General features: G+C 39.2%; 1 protein-coding gene across 1 annotated transcript in view; it reads left to right on the forward strand.

Annotated features, from left to right (window-relative positions):
* MORC1 (MORC family CW-type zinc finger 1) overlaps positions 1 to 21,394 on the forward strand; it is a 156,147-nt gene that overhangs the window by 91,136 nt on the left and 43,617 nt on the right. Inside the window, exons 17-18 of the mRNA XM_048215067.2 lie at positions 140 to 278; positions 21,230 to 21,295. Of these exons, the coding sequence (XP_048071024.2) occupies positions 140 to 278; positions 21,230 to 21,295 (205 nt within the window). The remainder of the gene's footprint in view (positions 1 to 139; positions 279 to 21,229; positions 21,296 to 21,394) is intronic.

A 21,394-nucleotide genomic window follows, 5' to 3' on the forward strand; every position in this document is an offset into this window, starting at 1 on the left:
AAGTCATCAATACACTCTCTTCCTTTGTATTCAACTTTTGGATATAAGGCATAAAGAGTATTTGTTTATAGAAGTAAATCATTTTTTATAGACAGTAGTTTTATATTTCCTCTCCTGACGTCTTCTGTTGATTGTAAAGTTGTCATCAGGCAGAACGCCTGCCTTCTATCCCTCTGGGCACCATGAGCTCCATGTCACCATCAAAAACTGAGAAAGAGAAACAACTTCGAGAGGCAGTCCAAAGGTATCACAGTCGGCTGGCAGACCGGCAGCCACAGGTGAGCTGTTACTCTTTCCAAAATCTACTTGAACTCCAGAGCTGTTGGTTTTATGTGTGCGAATCAGCGAATGAGCTTTACCCCTGTAAACTGTGTAGCTGCTTTTTTCCATCCTTTTTTGTCACTTTCTTTTAATTTTGGCTCTCAAGCCTGTTCTAGAGACAAGCACAAGTGCGCCAGGGGCTCAGGAAGGGAGGAGAGTTAACAAGCACCCACCTGTATGTAAGCCCATCTACACAGCAGTGCACGGGAGGAGCAGGGATTTACTTCCACACTACAGATGCACACAGAACCTTGTGTGGGCGACAGGGTCAATATCGGAACAAAAGTTGGTATGTTTCTAAAGGCTCGGCTCTTTTTATTTCCATTGGGCTTCTTCCCTGAGAGTGGATTTTTTGAGGTGAAGAGTTGTTCTTTTAAAAAATATTAGTCTATTAATACAGAAACTCAGTGTCACTTAATTGTTAAGAAAATTCAATAAATTAAACGTAACTATCAATAAATATAAGTAACCATGACAATTTCAAGGGAAGGAAAAAGTGGTATGCAGAAATATTGTTTTAATCTCTTAACTAATAAAGTAATTAGATCTCTGTTTACTTTATAGATTTAATACCCAAATTCAGCATTTTAAAATTGGATAGCCTGTCAGCTTCCTCAAATAGAACTTGAAGAGGTCAGCAGCATATGTCCAAATGTGTTGACTCCTCTGTAAATGTCAGGAAATAAAAAGTACTTGAGTAGAAAATTCTCTTATGGAGCAGGAATAAAGATTCTCAGGCTTAATACCTTATTATTATTACATGTAATCCTGTGCTTTTAGAAGATCAACTTTCTTCTCTACCCCGTTTCATCTTCTTGCCTCTCCCACTTTGCTAGGGCTCTGCCTTACAAGTCAGCCACCACTGGGGATCACAACCAAGGAAACCTGACCCTCCCTTTTAACCTGGAGTCTCTGGGTCTCTGGGGAAGACCCTGAGAGTCACTTTGCAAACACATTCCCTTAAGCATTCCCTGTCCCCCCAAATTGGTGAAACTTTCTATGGTTCTTAGAGCCTCTAGTCATGGGTTTGATAATAGAGGTCAGAAGGACAGGTATCACAGCCTGCAGTTACTTTAATAAACAAGAAGGTGAAGTCAGATCTCTCCAGCATGGAAGGTCTTCATTTGTTTTTTTGCTTCTTGTTTGCCACTCCCTGTAGATTTGTGAAGGCAGACAGCATCTCCTAAAATGCCTCTCTCTTTATTGCAGTCTCTGAATGCTTTTTTCTCTCCTGTGGAGGTCAGAGCTGACCCTTGGATGGTAATAGTGCCAATCACAAAGTCTTGGTTATCTCTTTGTTTAGTATTGGATGTTTTATTCATTACTAAGGTAGAGATTTTTTTTTTTAAAGATTTTATTTATTTATTTGACAGAGATAGAGACAGCCAGCGAGAGAGGGAACACAAGCAGGGGGAGTGGGAGAGGAAGAAGCAGGCTGCCAGCGGAGGAGTCTGATGTGGGGCTCGATCCCATAACGCCGGGATCACGCCCTGAGCCAAAGGCAGATGCTTAACCGCTGTGCCACCCAGGAGCCCCAAAGGTAGAGATTTTGATGGTAGCTGTTGGGTAACATATTTGGACCATCTGGTCAGCTTATTCTTTCTTTCTTGGTAGTTGAGTTTTTCATAAGAATTTGAGCCAGGTTTATAGATTCAGTCTGTTTGACATGTAAACAAAGAACTTTAGCAGTCCTTGCCTGGAGACTTGCTCCCATCAGTTCAAAGGACCTAGGAATCCCCCACCTCCTCCCTTGCCCCCTTTTGTGAAGGTAGTCCTAGCATCTTCAACTCCCTTTCAGTACTCAGTGCCCTTAACTGACCCTGATTCTGTGGTCATCGAGGAAAGCTTTGTTTAAAGTTTGCCAACCGTAGGCAACCAGTTAATTTTAAGGTGGCCATCGAGCATTATGGGCAAGACGGAGTAACTCTGATACCACAGCGTGAGCTCTGTGTGTGCAGGGATAGTCTTGGTTTTGTTCAGTGTAAAATCTGTTACCTAATACAGTGCCTAGCAAGGAGCAGGTACTCAATAAATGGTTGTCGGGCCAATAAGAAAAACATGCACTCAGATAATACACAGTCCTTTCGTGGACCAAGCCTAACAGCTATTTGAAAATTAGTGACGACCGCCACGCGATACTAGTTCAATATCTGTCTGATCACCACTGAAACCACCATAGATATTTATTACACAGAGACAATGAGGGCAGCTTTAGTCAAAAAAGGGCTCACAGAGGAAGTGGCACTTATCTTGTGTCTCGACGTCTATTTAGGGGAATTGGGGGAAACGACCGGGCAGACATTCTAGGTGAGAAAAACATTGTAAAAGAAGACTTGGAGATCAGCACTGACTTGTTCCTTCACAGTGCCGATCCTTTAAATTACATGCCAAACTTATGTTTTTAAAAAAATAGACTCAGCATCTGTGTGACATGTCTCTCTTTTAAAGACCATGCAGCTCATTATAAGATATGGTAATTGTTGAATAGAAGACCTCTGGAAGGTGACCTCAATTCCTCTGTCACAAAAATAACCCAAGAAAGTATTCAAAAACTATGTTTTGGTGATAGCTGCTGATGCCGGAAACAAGACTCAGAACCATTCAGTATTCATTGTGAATTTACTCTCTTCCCGACTGCCTTTTATGTATGTATTTATTTTTAAGATTTTATTTATTTATTTGACAGAGAGAGAGACAGCCAGCGAGAGAGGGAGCACAAGCAGGGGGAGTGGGAGAGGAAGAAGCAGGCTCCTAGAGGAGGAGCCCGATGTGGGGCTCGAACCCAGAACACTGGGATCACGCCCTGAGCCGAAGGCAGACACGCTTAACGACTGAGCCACCCAGGCACCCCCCGACTGCCTTTTAAAAGAAGTTCTGTTAGAGTCCAACCCAGGCAGGGCTGGGAAAGTCAGAACAATAGGGCGTTCGTGCCGTTCCGATGCAGTGCAGACGTGATTCGGGTAGAGGGTAGATACCACTGGAAAATCGGGAACCGGCTAGTGTGTGACCATGATTCACTATGTCTACTGTGGTGCCCATTCTCTCAATATCAGGAAGTAAGGTGCTTGCCATGGAATTATGGTCTGCCCCCCTCTGGTTCTCTCTCCCTGCCTTGCTCTACCAGTGCCTACTTATCCATTGACTAGACCGGGAAACAAATATAAAAATGACCTAAATCTGCACATCCCATTTCTTACTCTCTCATATTTCATCTGTCATGGCTGAAGGTGTCCTGATCTGGAAAATGAAAAGTTGACTAGGTTCATTAAAGACCTTTCTGGATCTTAGATTCTGTGGCTCTGGGCTTTGTGTTACGGGCAAGCAGGAGTGGTTGAATAATGGTAGGAGAGATAGTATTATGGTGCGTGGTATGTGAAGTCGGCAGCTACAGCCTCTTCTCCATCCCTCACACACCCTACTGCCGTGTCGAATGACTAACTTCTAGGAGCGCCTACCTGATGCCCTGGTTAGGCAGTGCTTACAGTGAGTCAGGGAGCTATTCTGGTGAAAGGTATCTCAGTGGTTAGAGCTGGTTCTCTGGGAGTAAATGAGGTAGCGAGGTCCAAAGCCGTCATTTCCACAAGATGGTATCTTATGTAATCCCTTCAACAGAACAGTTCCATCAATTATAGCAAAAGAGAGAATTAAAGTTCAGAGACATTAAATAACTTGAATCAATCACACGTTTTTAAATGGTGAAGTTGGAATTTGTTTCCTTTTTGTCTAATTTCAGCACAGATCTGCTCTCAGTCTCATAAGGATAAATACAGAAAGGACCTAAGAACATTTACAAAGGCAACACACCGATACACTGCAAAACCTATTTGTTAAGGAAAATACTGAAGTTCAGTAACCTACTAGGAGAGCTCAAACTCAAGATGTAATTGATAAGCTGTGTCGGCAACCCAAGACCCTCTCTATAAATTGTGCTTCCGAAACAGCGCATTCCAATCTTTCTCCTTTCTGAAGAGATGAATGAATAATCTGTTCCTAGCTCCACGTTTCAAGTTCATGCCTCAGTTTTCTATACCGAGTGACAGGTGCCACCTGCTGGCCACACGATGAAGCATTTTCATTTTCATTGTGTCACTCTTGACTGCTCAGCTACCAAGTGGCGTGTTACCTGGATAATTGTTACTCTGTATTTCAGTAAACCTAAACAATAATTTTAAAACCATAGAGTAGAGTTACAAAATCAACTTCTCTGCATTCGAGGAACTTTCTAGTCCTCAGAATTGCCCTTTTCTCAGTTTTAATTCACAATTTAGGTTCTCATCCTCCTTCTGATTATATAACAAGGACGATGGCATCATAATCACGCACATGGCATATAGCTTTTTGCATCTCGTTCAGGGTGTGTTGGTACCACTATAAATCCACTCAGTGCTTTTAGTCATTATAAAACAGATCATAACTTGATTCCCTAAATAAAGCCTACTGTATTGCCCATTTATCCAGAAGGAATGTTAATGGGTATATATTTGTATAATCCCTGCTTGTGCAGTGTGTGCTGTATCTCTTACGTATTCTGTAGGTCTTTCTGGGTTCATCTTTTCCTGATTACTGTTAATTTCTTACCCTACAGTCTAGGCTCTCTAATCTGCCACTACTTGCCTTTCTGGCATTACTGTGGACCCTTGAACAACACGGGTTTGAACTGTGCAGGTCTGCCTCTGCGGGGGTTTTTCCCGATAAATATAGTACGGTATTATAAATGTATCTCCTCTTCCTTATGATGTTATTAATAACATTTTCTTTTCTCTAGCTTGCTTTTTTGTAAGAATGCAGTATGTAATACATCTAACATACAAAATATGTGTTTATTTGACTGTTATCAGTAAGTCTTCCGGTCAACAATAGGCTATTAATGGCCAAGTTTTTGGGGAGTCAAAAGTTGTAGGCGGCAGATTTTTGGCTCTGCGGGTGTTGAACCCCCAACCCGTATGTTGTTCAAAGGTCATCTGTAGTGTCTTCCCCTCTGCAGGAATCTCCCTGAGCTTCGCCTTATTCCTTAGGCCTGTTTTCCATTTCCCTGCTGCCCTGAGTGCCTTTGTTCCTTCTGGAGTGGCCTCTGTCTCTTTTCCCGTTCTTCAAGATCCAAAAATAATGTCATTCCTGTGTGGAGTTTTTTCTCATTCCCTACCTGTAAAAATGTCTTCTTCTTTCCACTTTTCTTTGTCCTGTATGGGTCTTTCTTAGAACGTGTTTTGCTCTCTACCTGGTATGATAGTTTTTTCTGTATCTGTTCTGTCTCCTATTTTAGACTGTAAACTTTCAGAAAGAAGGGGCCATTTTTATTCATCTTTCCATTCCCCAAACATCTAGGCCTGGACCTTTCACGTAATAAGTATTTACCAAACAGTGAATGCAGGATTGAAGGCATAATTTGATTTATGCTGAACTCTTCACAAAATAGGTACAAAAACAAATATTTTTCATTTGATTGAATTGGTTGACTGTACGAAGATTAGACTTAACACCTTCTGCATGTGTTATCAGAGACCAAAGTGTTCTTACACTTGGTCAAAATAAGGTGTGGCATTTGGATGGGAGTATGGAGACTGTATTTGGATTTCATTTGTCATGTTCACGGTCTTTGCATCAAGTGCAGAGCCGGTGGAAAATGTCATGCCTGTTGAAAAGGGATTCCAACAGTAGCATTCTGTTCTTTTTCAGTGCTCATGTGGGCACAAAAAAATGAGATTGTGTAATCTGACAATTCCCACATTGGTTGTTTTAGCAGTAAATGCAGAGCAAAGAAGGCTTCCTGAACTTTTAGCTGTGTTTCTCAAATCGAAATAGCATATCTGAATACAACTGTGCAATGAAGAGTATGAATGCATTTTCCCATTTAGAATTTAATCTTTTAAATGTGTCATTACCGTGTAGGATGCTGAGATTTCAAATCTGTATAACCACAGAGACAGATGCCTTAGAAAATATATTTATTCATCAAGAGTACTTTTCAGCCTTCTTACATAAACTGTCATGATCTAAAATTTATGATACCTAAAGACCCTTGTCTAACAAGAAGCTATTATATTCACTGTAGTTGAAATATTTTACTTTATTACTCTTGCTACAAAGATCCCATTTCTCTGTGGTGATGCATTGTTTTTCCAAAAGGGATAATGCATGATATACTCACACTTGTGGGCCCCGTGTTCACAGCACAGCAAATGAGACGTGAAGCGAATTGCTGGTGTGGCACTAGTTTAGAAATTTCTGGAGGGTGGATATCAGGTGTTCTTTTTCTCCTGTACCTCCCACCTCCACACCTGGCTCAGTGTCGGGGACAGTAGATGTCTCACAGAAGATGCTCACCTTCCTAACTGGAATTGCTTGTCCAAATTATTTTCTAAGTCATCCTCTCCTGAGGAGCTGATGTCACACTCCCTGACAGAACAGCATCGTTCGTGGCTTATTGCACACACCAGCACAGTGCGAGTGGTTAGAGGCACATCAGAACAGCCCAGAACAGAACCCTGCAGGCAGCAGTGTGGTGTGAGGGCCCCAGGACAGTCCCTGTTCCTGGCTTCATAATTCACCCTATTCTGCCCTGGAGGTTGGGACCGAGAAATTCCATCCACTGCTCTCTGCTCCTGGGTTTCCCAAGCAGGACCCAGGGCAGCTGCTGGGGGCCACTAGGAATGTGAGTCCAGAGGAACTCGTCCTTCCTCCAAGAAGGACAGAAGCAGCTTTGACAGGGGCAGGCAGTCTTGCCACATTATGTCCCTCACTCTGCATGTCAGTCGGTCCTTCCTGTTCGCATCCACAGCGATGGAAAGAGGAGAAGTTCAGGTGTGTTGTCTGAAATGATTTTCACTGGACGGAATACTAATTTGGGTTTCAATGCAGGTACACCTATTAGATCTCTGCCCTATAAAAATTCCTCGGGCACCTGAACTGCATGTATGACCAGTTCGCAATTAGTGTGCATGCTCTTCAGGGATGGTCAGAGGCTGCCTGGTACCCTGGACGTGGTGCGGGGCCCAGTTCCTGACTGCTCAGAGTAAGGTACAGATATCTGGCTTCCTTCCAAAGCAGGCTACTCCCGATCCCCCCTAGAGGAACCCCATGTCTCTGAGCCCGTGGCCTCTGAGCACCAGCACTCCTGAGTCTTCCCTTAGAAGCTCGAATTCCATTTCTCATCTTGTTAGACCTCATCTCCCTTCTTACTCAGGACCCAACTTCACATTTACAGTTCAGTTTAAGGAAATGTACTTCCTGATTGCTTTGATTTTGAAGTCAAACCCCATATCTTGTGCCTCTTGATTTAACATTGTTAAGCCTTTGCCCGCTGATCGTATTCTTACTTTGAGTCTGGTTCCTTCCTCTGTCCTAACTCCTGTAGGCTTGAGTGAAGTTCAGATGTAATCTCTATTTTCCACTTTGTCCTTGACCAGCGAGTACTTTAACCCCCGCTCCTTCAGTCACTCTTGCTCGCCCAGACCCAGCCTTCTAACACGGGTGGTCTCTTGACATACCTGGGGGCTCTAATCCAGACACAGACAATTAACTGTTATTTGTCCATGACCTTTTCTTTCTCACGGTCTAGAATCATCCTTCCTCTAGTCAGAGAATCCTCAAGGAGGTCTTCTAGCGAAGACCATTAGTAATAATTCCTGTGATTTGGAAATAAGTATAATTTAAAATGTTTCTTAACAAGGGCAGATCTAGTTGTTTTGGACCTTGAAGTTTGTACGGTTTTGCTCTCTCCCCCAAGAAAAAAAGAAACTGCAGAATTTTTAAGTATGAATTTGGGGACAGAGCCTTGGAGGGGGGCCTGTGTCGGGGAAGGGTCTTGAAGCTAAAGCTTCATTTGCTCCGTGGTTTATCTGCCACTTATTTCTGCGTACACTGGGCCATTTGATCTCCACAGGGGTTTTTTTTGTATTAAAGATAATTGCATATTTTTCATATTTCCAATTCCCTTCTCCTCTCCAGTTTCTTCCCAAAAATTTCCATAACCATGTATATTTTGGTGAATTCAAAAACTACCCTGAGTGATTAACTGTATGTATTATGTAGATAAGGACGTTATTAATTTTTTCTTTTTCAAAAATTTTTAAATTAATTTTTTTTAAAAATTATTTATTCATGAGAGACAGAGAGAGAGGGAGGCAGAGGCAGAGGGAGAAGCGGACTCCCTGAGGAGTAGGGAGCCTGATGCGGGGCTCCATCCCAAGACCCTGGAATCACGACCTGAGCCAAAGGCAGACACTTAACCAACTGAGCCACCCAGGCACGCCTCAAATTTTTATTTAAATTCTAGTTAGTTAACATACAGTACAAGATTGGTTTCAGGAGTAGAATTCAGTGGTTCGTCACTTGTATACAACTGCCCAGTGCTCATCATAACAAGTGCCCTCCTTAATCCCCATCAGTCATGTGGCCCATCCCCCATGCACATCTCTCCATCAACCCTCAGTTTGTTCTTTATAGTTAAGACTCTCTTATGGTTTGTTTCCTTCTCGTAGGTGTGGAGTTTAAAGGAGAAGGATGAATGAAAAGATTAAATGACAGTAGTGCTCGGACTGTACCACTGTTAGAGGTGTCTTAAGTGTACTGACTCAAACCCTATGACAGTCGTATGATTTTTATAATTCCTCGTTCGTGGAAGAGGAAACTGAGGCACAGAGAAGTAACTTGCCAAGAGTGGAATTAAGAAACTGGAGAATGCAGTCTTCTGACACAGTCAGGCTCCAGACCCCTCACTCTGTTATTAAGCCATGTTCCTCTCTTGGCTTAAGTCACATAAACAAGAGAGGAATATAGATAGACTTAAAGTATGAGATTGATTCTTATTTCAAAGGTGTTTGAACTACTCTGATATCTTGCTTTCAGTTTAGATTGATAGCTCTTCAGTGTGGGAGAAATTGAGAAATTAATAGCTAGCAGCAATCATAATTTTTCTTTTTGAGGAGCTCTGTCTCTATTAGGCAGATACGGAGGGCAGTGATCTCTTTGGAAGTCGATGTGGAGGAAGGATGCTTAGGGGCTTCTTAAAGATGGTGGAGGCAGTGAACGTGGTGAGCAGCACTGGCCTAGTGTCAGGATCCTTAGCTGCAGGTCCCGGCTCTTGTTTACAAGCAGCAGAGCTCAAGCGTGCTGGATCCTAGTCTCCCCTTGTCCAATAAAAAGACGGGGATTCGGGGCACATGGGTGGCTCAGTCGGTTGAGCGTCCAACTCTTAACTTCTGGTTCAGATTGTGATCTCAGGATTGTGGGATGGAACCCCGCGGCGGGCTCCGGGCTGAGCACGAATCCTACTTGGGATTCTCTCTCTTCTTCCCTCTTAAATGCTCCCCCAATTGCTCTCTCTCTGTCTCTCTCTCTCTCAAATAAATTAAATAAATAATAAAAAGAAGGGGATTAAACTAGATGTTTACAAAGAGCCATCGAAATTTTAGAGCCTGTAAATATTGCCCATCTTTGTTACAAGCTGTTAAGTTTTACATATCTATATTTGTTAATTTTATTCTGGATATAAACATGAGGTTTCTGGAGCAAAGGAAATTATTATTTAATTACAGCAAATAATTGTGCTGATTCGCGATTGTCCTAATTTGTATCCCTGAGGCGATGGATGAGATGAGTCAGATCAGATGTTGTCCTATATATACACCAGAGTTTGTACTATTGGTAAAGAACTCTGAGAAAAAGGAAAAAAAAAGGAAAGAATCTGGATGTTTATATAGGAGAAGACAGCCAGCTTCCTGTTCCCCTCCATACACACCCACCCCTTTCCTCTTTGGGAGGCATCCTGGATTCTTACTCTTACCCTTTGGAATATAAATAAATCTTTCTAGGGGAAGGAAAGGCTAGCTTCTCCAGCCCTACAACCCAGGCATGTCCCCGTGGTCTCAAATTCCATTCTTCCCTTCAAATGTAAACACATATCTCCAAGGAGGTAAATCTCTCTGGAGGTAATGTCTTCAGATGCTCTCTCACTAATAATTAGTCATAAATCAACTTCCAAGATCGCTTCTTCTATTCCAGGTCTCAAGTTTTAGTAAAATTTGATCACAAAGCCCTAATGGTATAGATACATAAAAGTATTTTCTCTCTAGTATCACAAAGCACAGATAGAATCAGAGGGGAAACCCCCTGCCTTCCAGGGCTGTGACTCTATGATGACCGGGTCATCTAAATGAGAATGTGACGGGTTTGTAAAAAGGCAGGTTCCCTGGGATCTACAGGACTGATTGAACAAGAGTCTCGGGAGCAGAAGCCTGGGCATCTTGGCATTTCAACTTCGCTCCCCAGATGACTCTTAATGTACCACAGAGACTCCCAGCTTGAGGGTCCCTCAGCTTTTCTGCCGCCAGAGACACTTCATCTTATGCAGCTTTTGCTGATTCCATCTGTGATTTTCAGGACTTCCCAAACATGTAATGACACTTAAGAGTCTTTCTGGGACAGTTTATAAGTGTCCTATAAAAATGAATGCTGGTATTAGCAAGCTTTCTAGGGTGATAATGATTCTTTGAAGTCTGAGATGGTGGCAACGATAAAAAAAAAATACTGTTGTTAGTAAACTGCTCCTTAAGTAAATGAGACTGAATTCAAAGCAGATGAATAGTTATATAGATTTCTGTTTTACAAAATATGCAGTTAAAGATGTAAAAATGTGTTTTTCAAATTAAAAAAGCATATACATGATTTTTAAAAACTATATTAAAAAAAAGTATAGGCCAGCTCCATGACTCATCTTCATCCATCTATTAGTAGAACTGCGTCTATCAGTGGAAATATCTGTCTCTAATTAAGAAGGGAAAACTTTTGGAGGAACTGGTAACGTTTTTCATTAAGGTCAACTTCATTTCGTACACTTAACATGGGCCAATTTATTTTAGTTCACTAATTATATGTCATCCCTGTTTCCACAGGAGGTATTTCAATAGATAAAACGGAAATACCCTACTTTAGGTCTTAACGCTTTAGAGAAAACTTTCTTTCTAATCTTACTTTATAGTGTTTTGTTTCAGTCTTTCCCCTTTAATTCTGCTGAATCATTAAGTGTGCAAGTATTATCATCTGGGCATTGCACTAACTCCACTTCTTTTAAAGACTTTATTATTTCTTTTAGAGCAGTTTTAGATTCACAACAAAATTGAAGGAAGATACAGAGATCTCCCATACTCCCTGCCCACACCTGCATAGCCTCCTCCGTTATTCGCATGCCTCGCCAGAGTGGTACATTTGCTCTAATTGATGAAACTACTTTGACACATCATAATTACCCAAAGTCCGTAGACCCTTAGGGTCCACTGTTGGTGTGCAATCTATGGGTGTGAACAAAGGTATGATGACATAGATCTATCATTATAGTATCATGGAGAGTGTATTTATTGCCGTAAAAATACTTCCTCTGTGCTCTGTTCATCTTTTTTCCACTCAACCCCTGGCAACCTGTGATCTTTCTACTGTCTCCATAGTTTTGCCTCTTCCAGAATGTTGCATAGTTGGAGTCATACAGTATGTAGACTGCTCAGATTGGTTTCTTTCACTTAGTAATATGCATTAAGGTTCCTCATATCTTGTCATGGCTTCAGAGCTCATTTCTTCCTACCACTGAATAGTATTTCATTGTCTGGTTATGCCAGTTTATCCATTCACCTACCAAAGTAGATCCTTACTTCTAAGGTTGGGCCGTTATAGATAAAGCTGCTATGAACATCCATGTGCAGGATTTTGTGTGGGCATGTATTTTCAACTCATTTGGGTAAATACCAAGAAGGGCTACTGCTGGTTCAAATGATAAGAGTATGTTTAGCTTTCTGAGAAACTGCCAACCTGTCTTCTAGGGTGGCTGTACCATTTTCTTTCCCACCAGCAGCGAGCGATAGTTCCTGTTGCTGCACATCTTCACCAGCATTTAGTGTTGTCAGTATTTTGGATTTCGATTTGGCCATTCTGACAGATAGGAATGGTATCGTATTATTGCTGTTTGTTTATGATGTCTTATTATTGTTTTAACGTACATTTCCCCGATGACCTGTGATGTGGAGCACATTTTAATACACTTATTTTCCATCTGTGTATCTTCTTTGGTGATGTGTCTGTTTAGATCTTTGGCTTATTTTAAAATCAGATTGATTGTTTTCTTATTGATTGAATTTTAAGAGTTCTTTTTTTTTTTTTGGTATATTTTGGATAACCATCTTTTATCAGATTTTTTTTTTTTTTACAAATATTTTCTCCAAGTCTATGGCTTACGTTCTCATTGTCTTGATCCCATTGGTTTTTACGACTTAAAGGTCATCACTCAGATCAGCAACATGCTTCTGAGAGGAAGCTAGATGGGTTGAGGGGTCAATGAAAAGCAAAGACAGTTGGAGCCATGAGCAATAAACTACTTTTAAAGAAATTTTGTACTGAAGGAGAGAAAGATAGGTTTGTAAGTAGAGGGTTAGGTGGTAGGGTTGAGGTGAATTTGTTGTTGGGAGCGGGTGGTTTGACAGTGTTTCTGGGCTAAGAGAAGGGAGCCAGTGAAATTGGAGAAATTTCACAGCAGAGATGAGGCCTGACTGATACAGAAAGATTCCAGCAAGGACAGGAAAGAAGGATTACTAGGACCCAGTAGAGAGTTTAACTCAGGGTAAGAGGAGGAACATTTATCCCCCTCTGGGATTGTGGGAGAGAAGGTAAGGGGGGGGGGCGGTCATACAAACCTAATAATCTAGTTTTGTTTTTTCAAAAGATGAATCAAGGCCATCAGCTGATGGTGAAAGAGGCAAACTTTGTGTACAGGGCATAATGAAGATTTAAAACAACCTTTGTCAGGGGGTACAGAAGCTAACTAAGGATAAGTAAAAATAAATCCAGGGAGGATGAAAACCATGCCTTTTTTATGGTGTGGGCTCAACAGTTATGCAAGTTTTAGCGGCCTGAAATTTCTGAGCAGACAGGGAAAATAAATGATTTAAGGCTGGGGTTTATCATGATGGCTGTGGCAGAGCAGAGCTGAGGTGATGAATTGTTTTTCTGAGGCAGAATGGGCAAGGAAAGGGAAGCCAAGGGGGGGTGTGATAAATTGAATGAAAAGAGAAGAACTGAAGGAGAACAAAAGTTTCAGTAGCTATGAAGAGCATTGATAATCCCGAGAGAATTAGAAGAACTGTAAATTATAAGGAAGTAAAAGGACTTCAGAGCTGGAGAGTGTTTAAGAGATGAAAAGATTAGTGTAAGTTCGCTTAACTTGAGCAATCCCTGGGGTTACAAGGTGAAGGGAAGCATGTGATGAAATTAAGGAGAAAGATGAACAGGACCCAGACAGGTAAAAGAATTGGACCCAGTATTATTAAGGATGTCACTGAATTATTCACTGACTGTAGTGAAACTTTCAGGGTGTAGAACCATGTGGGGAAATGTAAGTATTCAGTGTGGCTGTCACTGAATGCCTCTACCCCCAGCTACTGCTGTGTTCTTCTAATTACGAGTGAATTTTCCCTTCATCTGGAGGCATTATTCCTGGCATCTGGAGGTCATCTCAGTGTCTGGTATTGGCTTCTGTATTGCCTTAAAATATTTCACTTGACCATCATTATTGATGTTTTTCTGTTCAAAATGTAGTTGAGACATTTTAATTTTTGCTGTGTTTCTCTATAATGTCTGACGTTCAGTAGAAACACCACTCTGAAATTAATACAGAAGAGGAAAGTTTATGGAGTTTATAAATGTTTTTATTTATTCACAATTCTAGTTTAGTGATGTGATTAGTACAGGTCAAAAGTCATTACAATAAAACTATATAGCAAAAGTCTTTATCTTTAAGCCAGTACCAAAAATGATGCAAACCCACATAATTGAACTGTATCATATGTTGTTACTAGGGTAGGCTCAATCTGTCTTGCTGTATCAGGAACAAAGCTCATCCCAGGGTGATGCAAGCCTTGGAGGAGAGTATATACTGGTATTAAATATAAAGTGTCTCAAAGATGTGATAATACCCAACAGAAGTGGAGAAGTAGTCCCATTACGCATGCAGAATAGACTTGGGGCAGTGTTTCAACTGTGGGGAATACATGAGCCACAGGCTCTGGGGACCTCTGTTTATCCTTTCAATCATTAATGTCTTATTGAGTACCTATAACGTGCTAAACATTGTGTTAGGTACTGCAGATAAAAAATGAGTTTGGAGGCTTACAGTCTCTTGAGAGGGACACATGTTAACATATAACTGTAAGTGTGATACATGCCATGATAAAGAGAGGTAAAAGTGTTCTAATAGGAAACTTCTGGTATAAATGTGGCTATACAGACTTAACATTTTCCCATTCTTTTTCTGGAGGTCTTCTAAGGGTAACAAGGGAAACAGACCACAAAAATGTAAACTCAAATTTCAGTCCTACTAGGAGACATATACTAAAATATATACTAAAATAGAGACCCAGGGCCACTCAAAGCTGTCAAGATAATGCAGGAACTCCACAGGAGGCAGGGGGAGAAATGCAAGAAACAGAACAGCACATTTAAAGGATTAATACAAATACACTTAGTAAAGAAGGGTACTTCTGGAGATGGAAAAGTGATAGCCACTGTCTGCTCTAGCCAGGAGGCAAGAGGAGCCCTACTGGACCTACTCTCATTCCCAAAAGCGGATGTGGAATGCACATGAAAGTACTTAAACAGTCGTATTTGCAGAGCTGTGTCTGTGTGTGTATAGAGAGATGAGAAGAAAAGTTTGGCTTGCAGAGGAAAAAAAAAGAAAACTTGCCTAGAATCCTATCTCCCCTCCAATAGAAAACTCTGACAAAGAGCTAGTCCTGGAAAACCTAACTCTTACATGCTGAAGAAATGAACTAACGTAGCAGCTAAAAAAGATATCCTACAAAAAGAAAAAAAAAAAGGTTCCAGTAAAAGATGAGCCTGGTACCATCTAAAGATGTATCATAAAAATAAGATTCCATAAGAAAAGAGAAAAAAATCCAATAAATGACATGACAAGAAGGAACCACATCCATTTCTGATAAAAACTCACATCTAATCAGGAGCAGAAGAACACTGTTTCGAGATAAAGGGCAATCTACAAAAAACTTACAGCTAGAATTGTACTTCTAGTGAGAGACTAAATTCTCTTCTAAGATCAGGAATTAAGCAAGGAGGTTTGCTCTCACGACTCCAATTCAGCATTGTACAGGATGTTCTAGACAGTACAAGAAAGAAAGAAAAAGAATTAAAAGACATTCAGATTGCAAATGAAGAGGTAAATGTTTTGTTTTTAGTTGTGACAGTCTATGTGGGAAATCAGATGGAATCTATAAAAAAGTGACTAAAACTGGTGAAGTGAGCTTAGCAAGGTTGCAGGGATTCAAAATCAGTACGTAAGAATCAACTGTTTCTACATACTTGCAGCAAACAAAAACTAAAATTAAAAAATAATACTATTTATAATAGCATTAAAATATGTGAAATACTATAGGAAATAGAGTCAGTTAAAAAATAAAAGAATATGTGAAATACTTAGGGACAGATTTAACAAAAAATATGCAAGACCTGTAAACTGGAAACTATAAAACATTGCTGAAAAAATTACATGAGACAAATAAATGGAGATGTTTTTCTGTTCAAACCTATGTTCATAGGGCTTGAAGATTCAATATTATTGAGGTGTCATTCTCCCCAACTGGTGTATAGACTTAACCCAGCCTCAATCAAAATTCAAGCAAGATTTTTTTGGTAGAAATTGCCAACATTCTCAAATTCACGTAGAGTGCCAACAGTCGTCAAAATAACATTGAAATAGAACAGTTGGTGGACCGACACTACCTAATGTCAAGACTTATTATAAACCTACAGTAATCAAGACAGTGCGATATTGGTGTAAAATGAGACATAGAGAGCAGTGGAATGGAGAGTCCAGAAATAGACCCACACATATATATTTAGTTGTTTTTCAGTAAAGGGACCCATACATTTCAATGGGAGGAAGAATAACCTTTCAACAAATGTTACCAAGCACTTGGATAGCCATATGTCCCCCAAAATAATGAACCTTGACTCTTACCTCAGTACCGAAATTATCTTGAAATGGGCTATAAGCTTAAATGTAAAAGCTAAAACTATAAACCTTCTGGAATAAAATATACAAAGACATTTTAGTGACCTAGGGTTTGGCAAAGATTTCTTAAATATGATACAGAAACACCAGATCTAAAAAAAAATTTTTAACAAAATTGATTTCTTTAAAATTAAAAAACTTTTCAAAGTACACAGTTAAATTGAAAAGGCAAGCCACTGACTGAGAGAAAATATAAAGCAATATCTGACACTAGACTTGTATCTAGAATATGTAAAGAACTTTAAAAACTCAGTAAGAAGACAAACAACATAATTAAAAATAGGCAATTATTTGAACAGACACTTCACCAAGCAAATATGCATATGAACATAAGCATATGTGTACACAAAAACTTGTATGCTTATATTTGTTTTGTTTATAATAGCCAAAAACTGAAAGCCACCTAAATGAACATTAATAAGTGAAAGGACAAATTATGGTCTGTCCAATCAGTGGAATACTACTCATCAATAGAAAAGAATGAACTGGTCAACATAGCAACACAGTTTAATTTCAGAATAATTCTTCCTAGTGAAAGTAACCAGAAAAAAATTTCATACTATATGATTCTACTTCGTAGAAAATTCTAGAAAATGAAGATAATCTATATTGAGAGAAAGATCAGACATTAGGAAGGGGTGTAGAGAGACATTGCAAAGGAGCACAAGGAAATTTTTGGGGATGATCAGTATGTTCATTATCTTGATTATTTTAATAACTATACATATGTCAAATCTTATCAAATTGTACACTTGAGTTATGTGCAGTGAACTCTGTGTTATATCTTAGTACAGCTGGAAATGTAAAAAAAGAAAATGTTGACACAGATCAGAAGGAAATTCTACATACACATTTAGAAACAAGTTTTTACTTAGTAAAAAAAAAGTTATTTTTAATAAGTCCTCAAAGAAGAAATATAAGAACTTAGGAAGAGATGTTGAAACAGCAAGAGACAATGAATATAAAACATGATTTGGTAGAACTCAAGGAAGAAATAGAAAAAATATATCATACAACTGGAAAGAATACAAAGGCAGATTATCACTCTGATAAACACAATGGGGCTATAGAGCAGGGGTCAGCGGACTATTATCCATTGACCAAATATAGCCGATTACCTATTCATGTATGGCCCTGAAGCTAAAAATGATTTTTACATTATTAGATGATTGAAAAAAGGAGAATATGCAATGGAGACTGTATATGATCTACAAAGTCTAAAATATTTGCTGTCTAGCCCTTTACAGAAAAAGTTTGCTATCCCCTGCTATAGAGGATAAATGTGAAAAAGCAAATAAAATGAATAGAAATTAGGAAGGACTTATTATAATTACAAAGAAAATGATAATAGAAGTAGGAAAAGGAGATTCAGTATTTGCGTAATTGGAATACTGAAAAAAAAGTAAGCGAACAACATGTTTTTAAAGCTATAAATCAGGAAAACTTTTAATTAAAAACAAACAAGAAATCTTGAAGCTACATATTTGAAACAGTACACTGCATGGTTAGGGTAAACTATCCCAAGAATAGTCAACCATAAGACATATACTAGAAAAGTTACTCAACTGTACAGAAAAAGATAAAATGTTTTGATGAGTAGGCATAAAGATCAAATCACTTATAGAGACAAAAAAATTCAGATTGGCTTCAAATTTTCTACAGAAAACTTTGCTTGGGTGATAGTGAAGTAAGAACTATAAGACCTTCAAGGAAAAGAAGTATAAACCAAGAATTTTATATTCACCATGTCATTCTTCAAATAAAAGCCTACAAACAACTAGTTTTGAAAATAGGAAAAAAACTTAGGAATCCCTTTTAGAGGAAAACAAGATAAAACTTCAGCCAGCCAACAGGTATCTGAAAATTCTACACCAAAAATCTGGAAATAGACATTGACTATATTTAACTCAAGGCTATAGGCTATAACTATAGTTAAACTATAGGCTTAACCATATGTGACATTAGGTACCAAACTGAATGTAAATTCCCTGGCAACATCGAAATAATTCAACCAAGAAAAAAAGAAGTCAAGGATGAAAGAAGGTGTGAAAGCTAATTTGTTTGCCTCATCTATAAAAAGATCAAGAGGTATCATTGAAACAACTTAAGCATACTTTTTGGTACTGATATAAATATGGAGAAAGAGAATACCAGTAAATATCAGACAGTGGAAGAAAAGAGGGAAGAGAAAATAAATTTTGTCATCATCCAATGTAGGAAACTTATAGATACTGTCTAAAGATGGAAAGAACTAAGAATAAGAGTTGTATAAAATTTTATCATTGTAATGGTAGCTCCTAGGGGGAAAAAAACCTTGCATAATATCAGAAGTACCCACACAAAAGAAAATGGACTGTATCATTAAAAACTTAAGAGAAATTATAAAAACAAAATAAAATACTATGACGACTAATACCAACCACATATATGGTATCAATAAATGCAAATGGCCTAAATCTTACCTTAATAAAGAACAAGGAATTTCAGGTTGTATCACAAGGCAAAGATTGATCTTGTGCTGTATAGAAGGGTCCCATCTAGAATGGCAGTTCAGAAAGATTGTACATGTTATTTCAAGCAAATGTACAAAAATCAAATAGGGGTCCAGCCTAATATTAATTTGGAATTCAAGGGGAAAAAAACATTAAATGGCCAAGGAAGGGCACTAAATTAAAGTCTTCGGTTTTATAATAAAGAGGTATCCATTACGAATGTCTCATATCAGCTTACATCATGTTGAGTTCCATAAAGCAAAAACCTACAAATGACACATGGGAAAAGAGTCCATCATGCTAGTAATAGGAAACTTTAATTGGCCCTCAACCTAGGAGTAGCTAAACGATCAATAATATATAATAATAATGTATATATAATTGATATATACTCTCTACTCTCAAAATAGAGAATGTACTTTTTATCACTGCTCTTGTTGAAATATTCACAAGGATGACTATGTGCTGAGCCACCAAAAGCCTGGTGGAGACAATGTGACAGTGTCTATCAAAATGCATATACTTTTTGATCCAGAAATTGCACTTTTAGAAATTGATTATATATACATACACAAATACAAAATTACCTATTTACAAAATTACCTATTTTACATGTCATTACAAAATACTCTGTAGAGTAAAATATTGAGAAGACCTAAATGTTTATAAGCAGGTCTGGTTAAATAAATTTTTGTACAACAGTACATTAGAATATGATGTATCTGTAAGAGGAAATGAAGACGTTTCTTACGTACTAATAAAGATCTCTAGGCTGTATCCTTAGTGTACAAGCAAGATGCAGACTGCGTGTAAAATATACTACCATTTTTCCCTACCTCAAAAAAGGTGGGGAAAGCTTATTTGTATATGCTCCTGTATGAGATATAAACTGATCTCTGGAAAGATAAACAGAAAAATAACAGCAGTGGAATGTGAACTAGACAAATGAAGAATGGAGTGGTAAGGAGACTTTTAAAAACATACTTAAAAATGTGTATAGTTCCATATGAATATATTATCTACATAAACATCTAAAAAGAAACAATGCTATGGGATTATAGAAGATAAAGCAATTAGTCCTCCTTTGGGGGATCAGAGGGAAGGGAACAGAAGCAAGAAAAACAAGATTATAGAAAATAGTTCAATCAAGAAGTGATAAAAACCTTAAAACAATATGGTGACTTGAGGCTAGGGAAAATTTTGAATTTAGAAGAGATGTAAGTGGAGAAATCCACAAGACTTCATCAGTGATTAGGTGGAGAGGGTTGAGGCTGATGATGGATCAAGGATAACCTAGCTTTGGTGTCTTGGTGTTTGGTGACGTCACTTGTCAGGAGAGGGAATGCATCGGGAAGTACTGGTTGAAGGCGGGTGCTGGTATAGAAGCGAATTAATTCAGCTTTGGAAGGGTTGTCTTGAAAGAGACCTGCAGTTTATAGGATGTGCCAAGAGGCATTTGGGTCTGAGAACAGAGGAAAAGGCACCATTTCAAAATCTTTGCCAGCCATCCACATCAGAAAAGTTCTCAGCGGAGAGTGGAACCAACCCTTAATCAGTCGGGACTCCTGATTTTTGGGGTGGCGTACTTACAAGAGGAAAGTAAATTTTATGTCCTAGAGAATCTGGCCACTGAGCTGGTGACCGCACAGGTGTTTGTGGTACATTAAACATGAATAGGAGGTCCAAGCAGACCCCTAAACCAGGCTTACTCCCCAAGGGAAATGAACCTGAGCCTAGCATGCAGGGCCTGTATTACTCTTTATCTTCTCTCGGTGTATTTCATTAACATCTCATCATTTTAACATGACTGTCATCACATCAAAATATTAGCTTGAAAGGTGCTTCTTTTTGAGGGAGAGCAAATGCTTCCTCTCTCTCTAGCTGTGCCTGTGAGCACAAGCAGCATCCAAGTATTAGGCACACCGTTGAGGCCAGTCCACCCTCAAAAGTCCCTTGAAGCTCCGGCCCCGAGCTCTGAACTAGACAGAGCTATTGCTGAAGGTCAGGTTTCATTCCAGATGCTGGAACCTGCAAATGGGGAGCAAAGGGTCTCCAGAGGAAGCAGATGGGCTGTGGAGGCATGTTTGATACAGCAGTTCCTTGAAATTGCTCCTGAGACATCTGTTCTGTAATGCTTTGACAACCATTGCATTCTCTTGTGTTACCTGGTCACCACTCGTTGGAACAGTGTCACAGTATATCTAACCTACAACGGACCCCTTAAAAAATTATCAGTGAGGGTGCGCAATCTTGAAACTCCTTTAAGAAGTGAAGATTATTGAATTATTATAATATTCCAATTGAAAGTTATTTTTACTTACATTTATCTAATGATTTTTTTCCCATAAAGCCTCAGTTTATACCAACAAGTAGGATCACTGAGTTCACTACTCCCTGCCAAACTTCAGCATCTAAGGTCAGTAAGTAAAGTAGGATTTAGCCATTTGTGTCATGTTTCCCGTATGAAGGGTAAGACTTTATCAAGGGCCAAATGTCACCATGGTTAATGAGGTTC

The sequence above is a fragment of the Ursus arctos genome, unplaced genomic scaffold (assembly GCF_023065955.2).
Source record: "Ursus arctos isolate Adak ecotype North America unplaced genomic scaffold, UrsArc2.0 scaffold_4, whole genome shotgun sequence".
NCBI lineage: Eukaryota > Metazoa > Chordata > Mammalia > Carnivora > Ursidae > Ursus > Ursus arctos.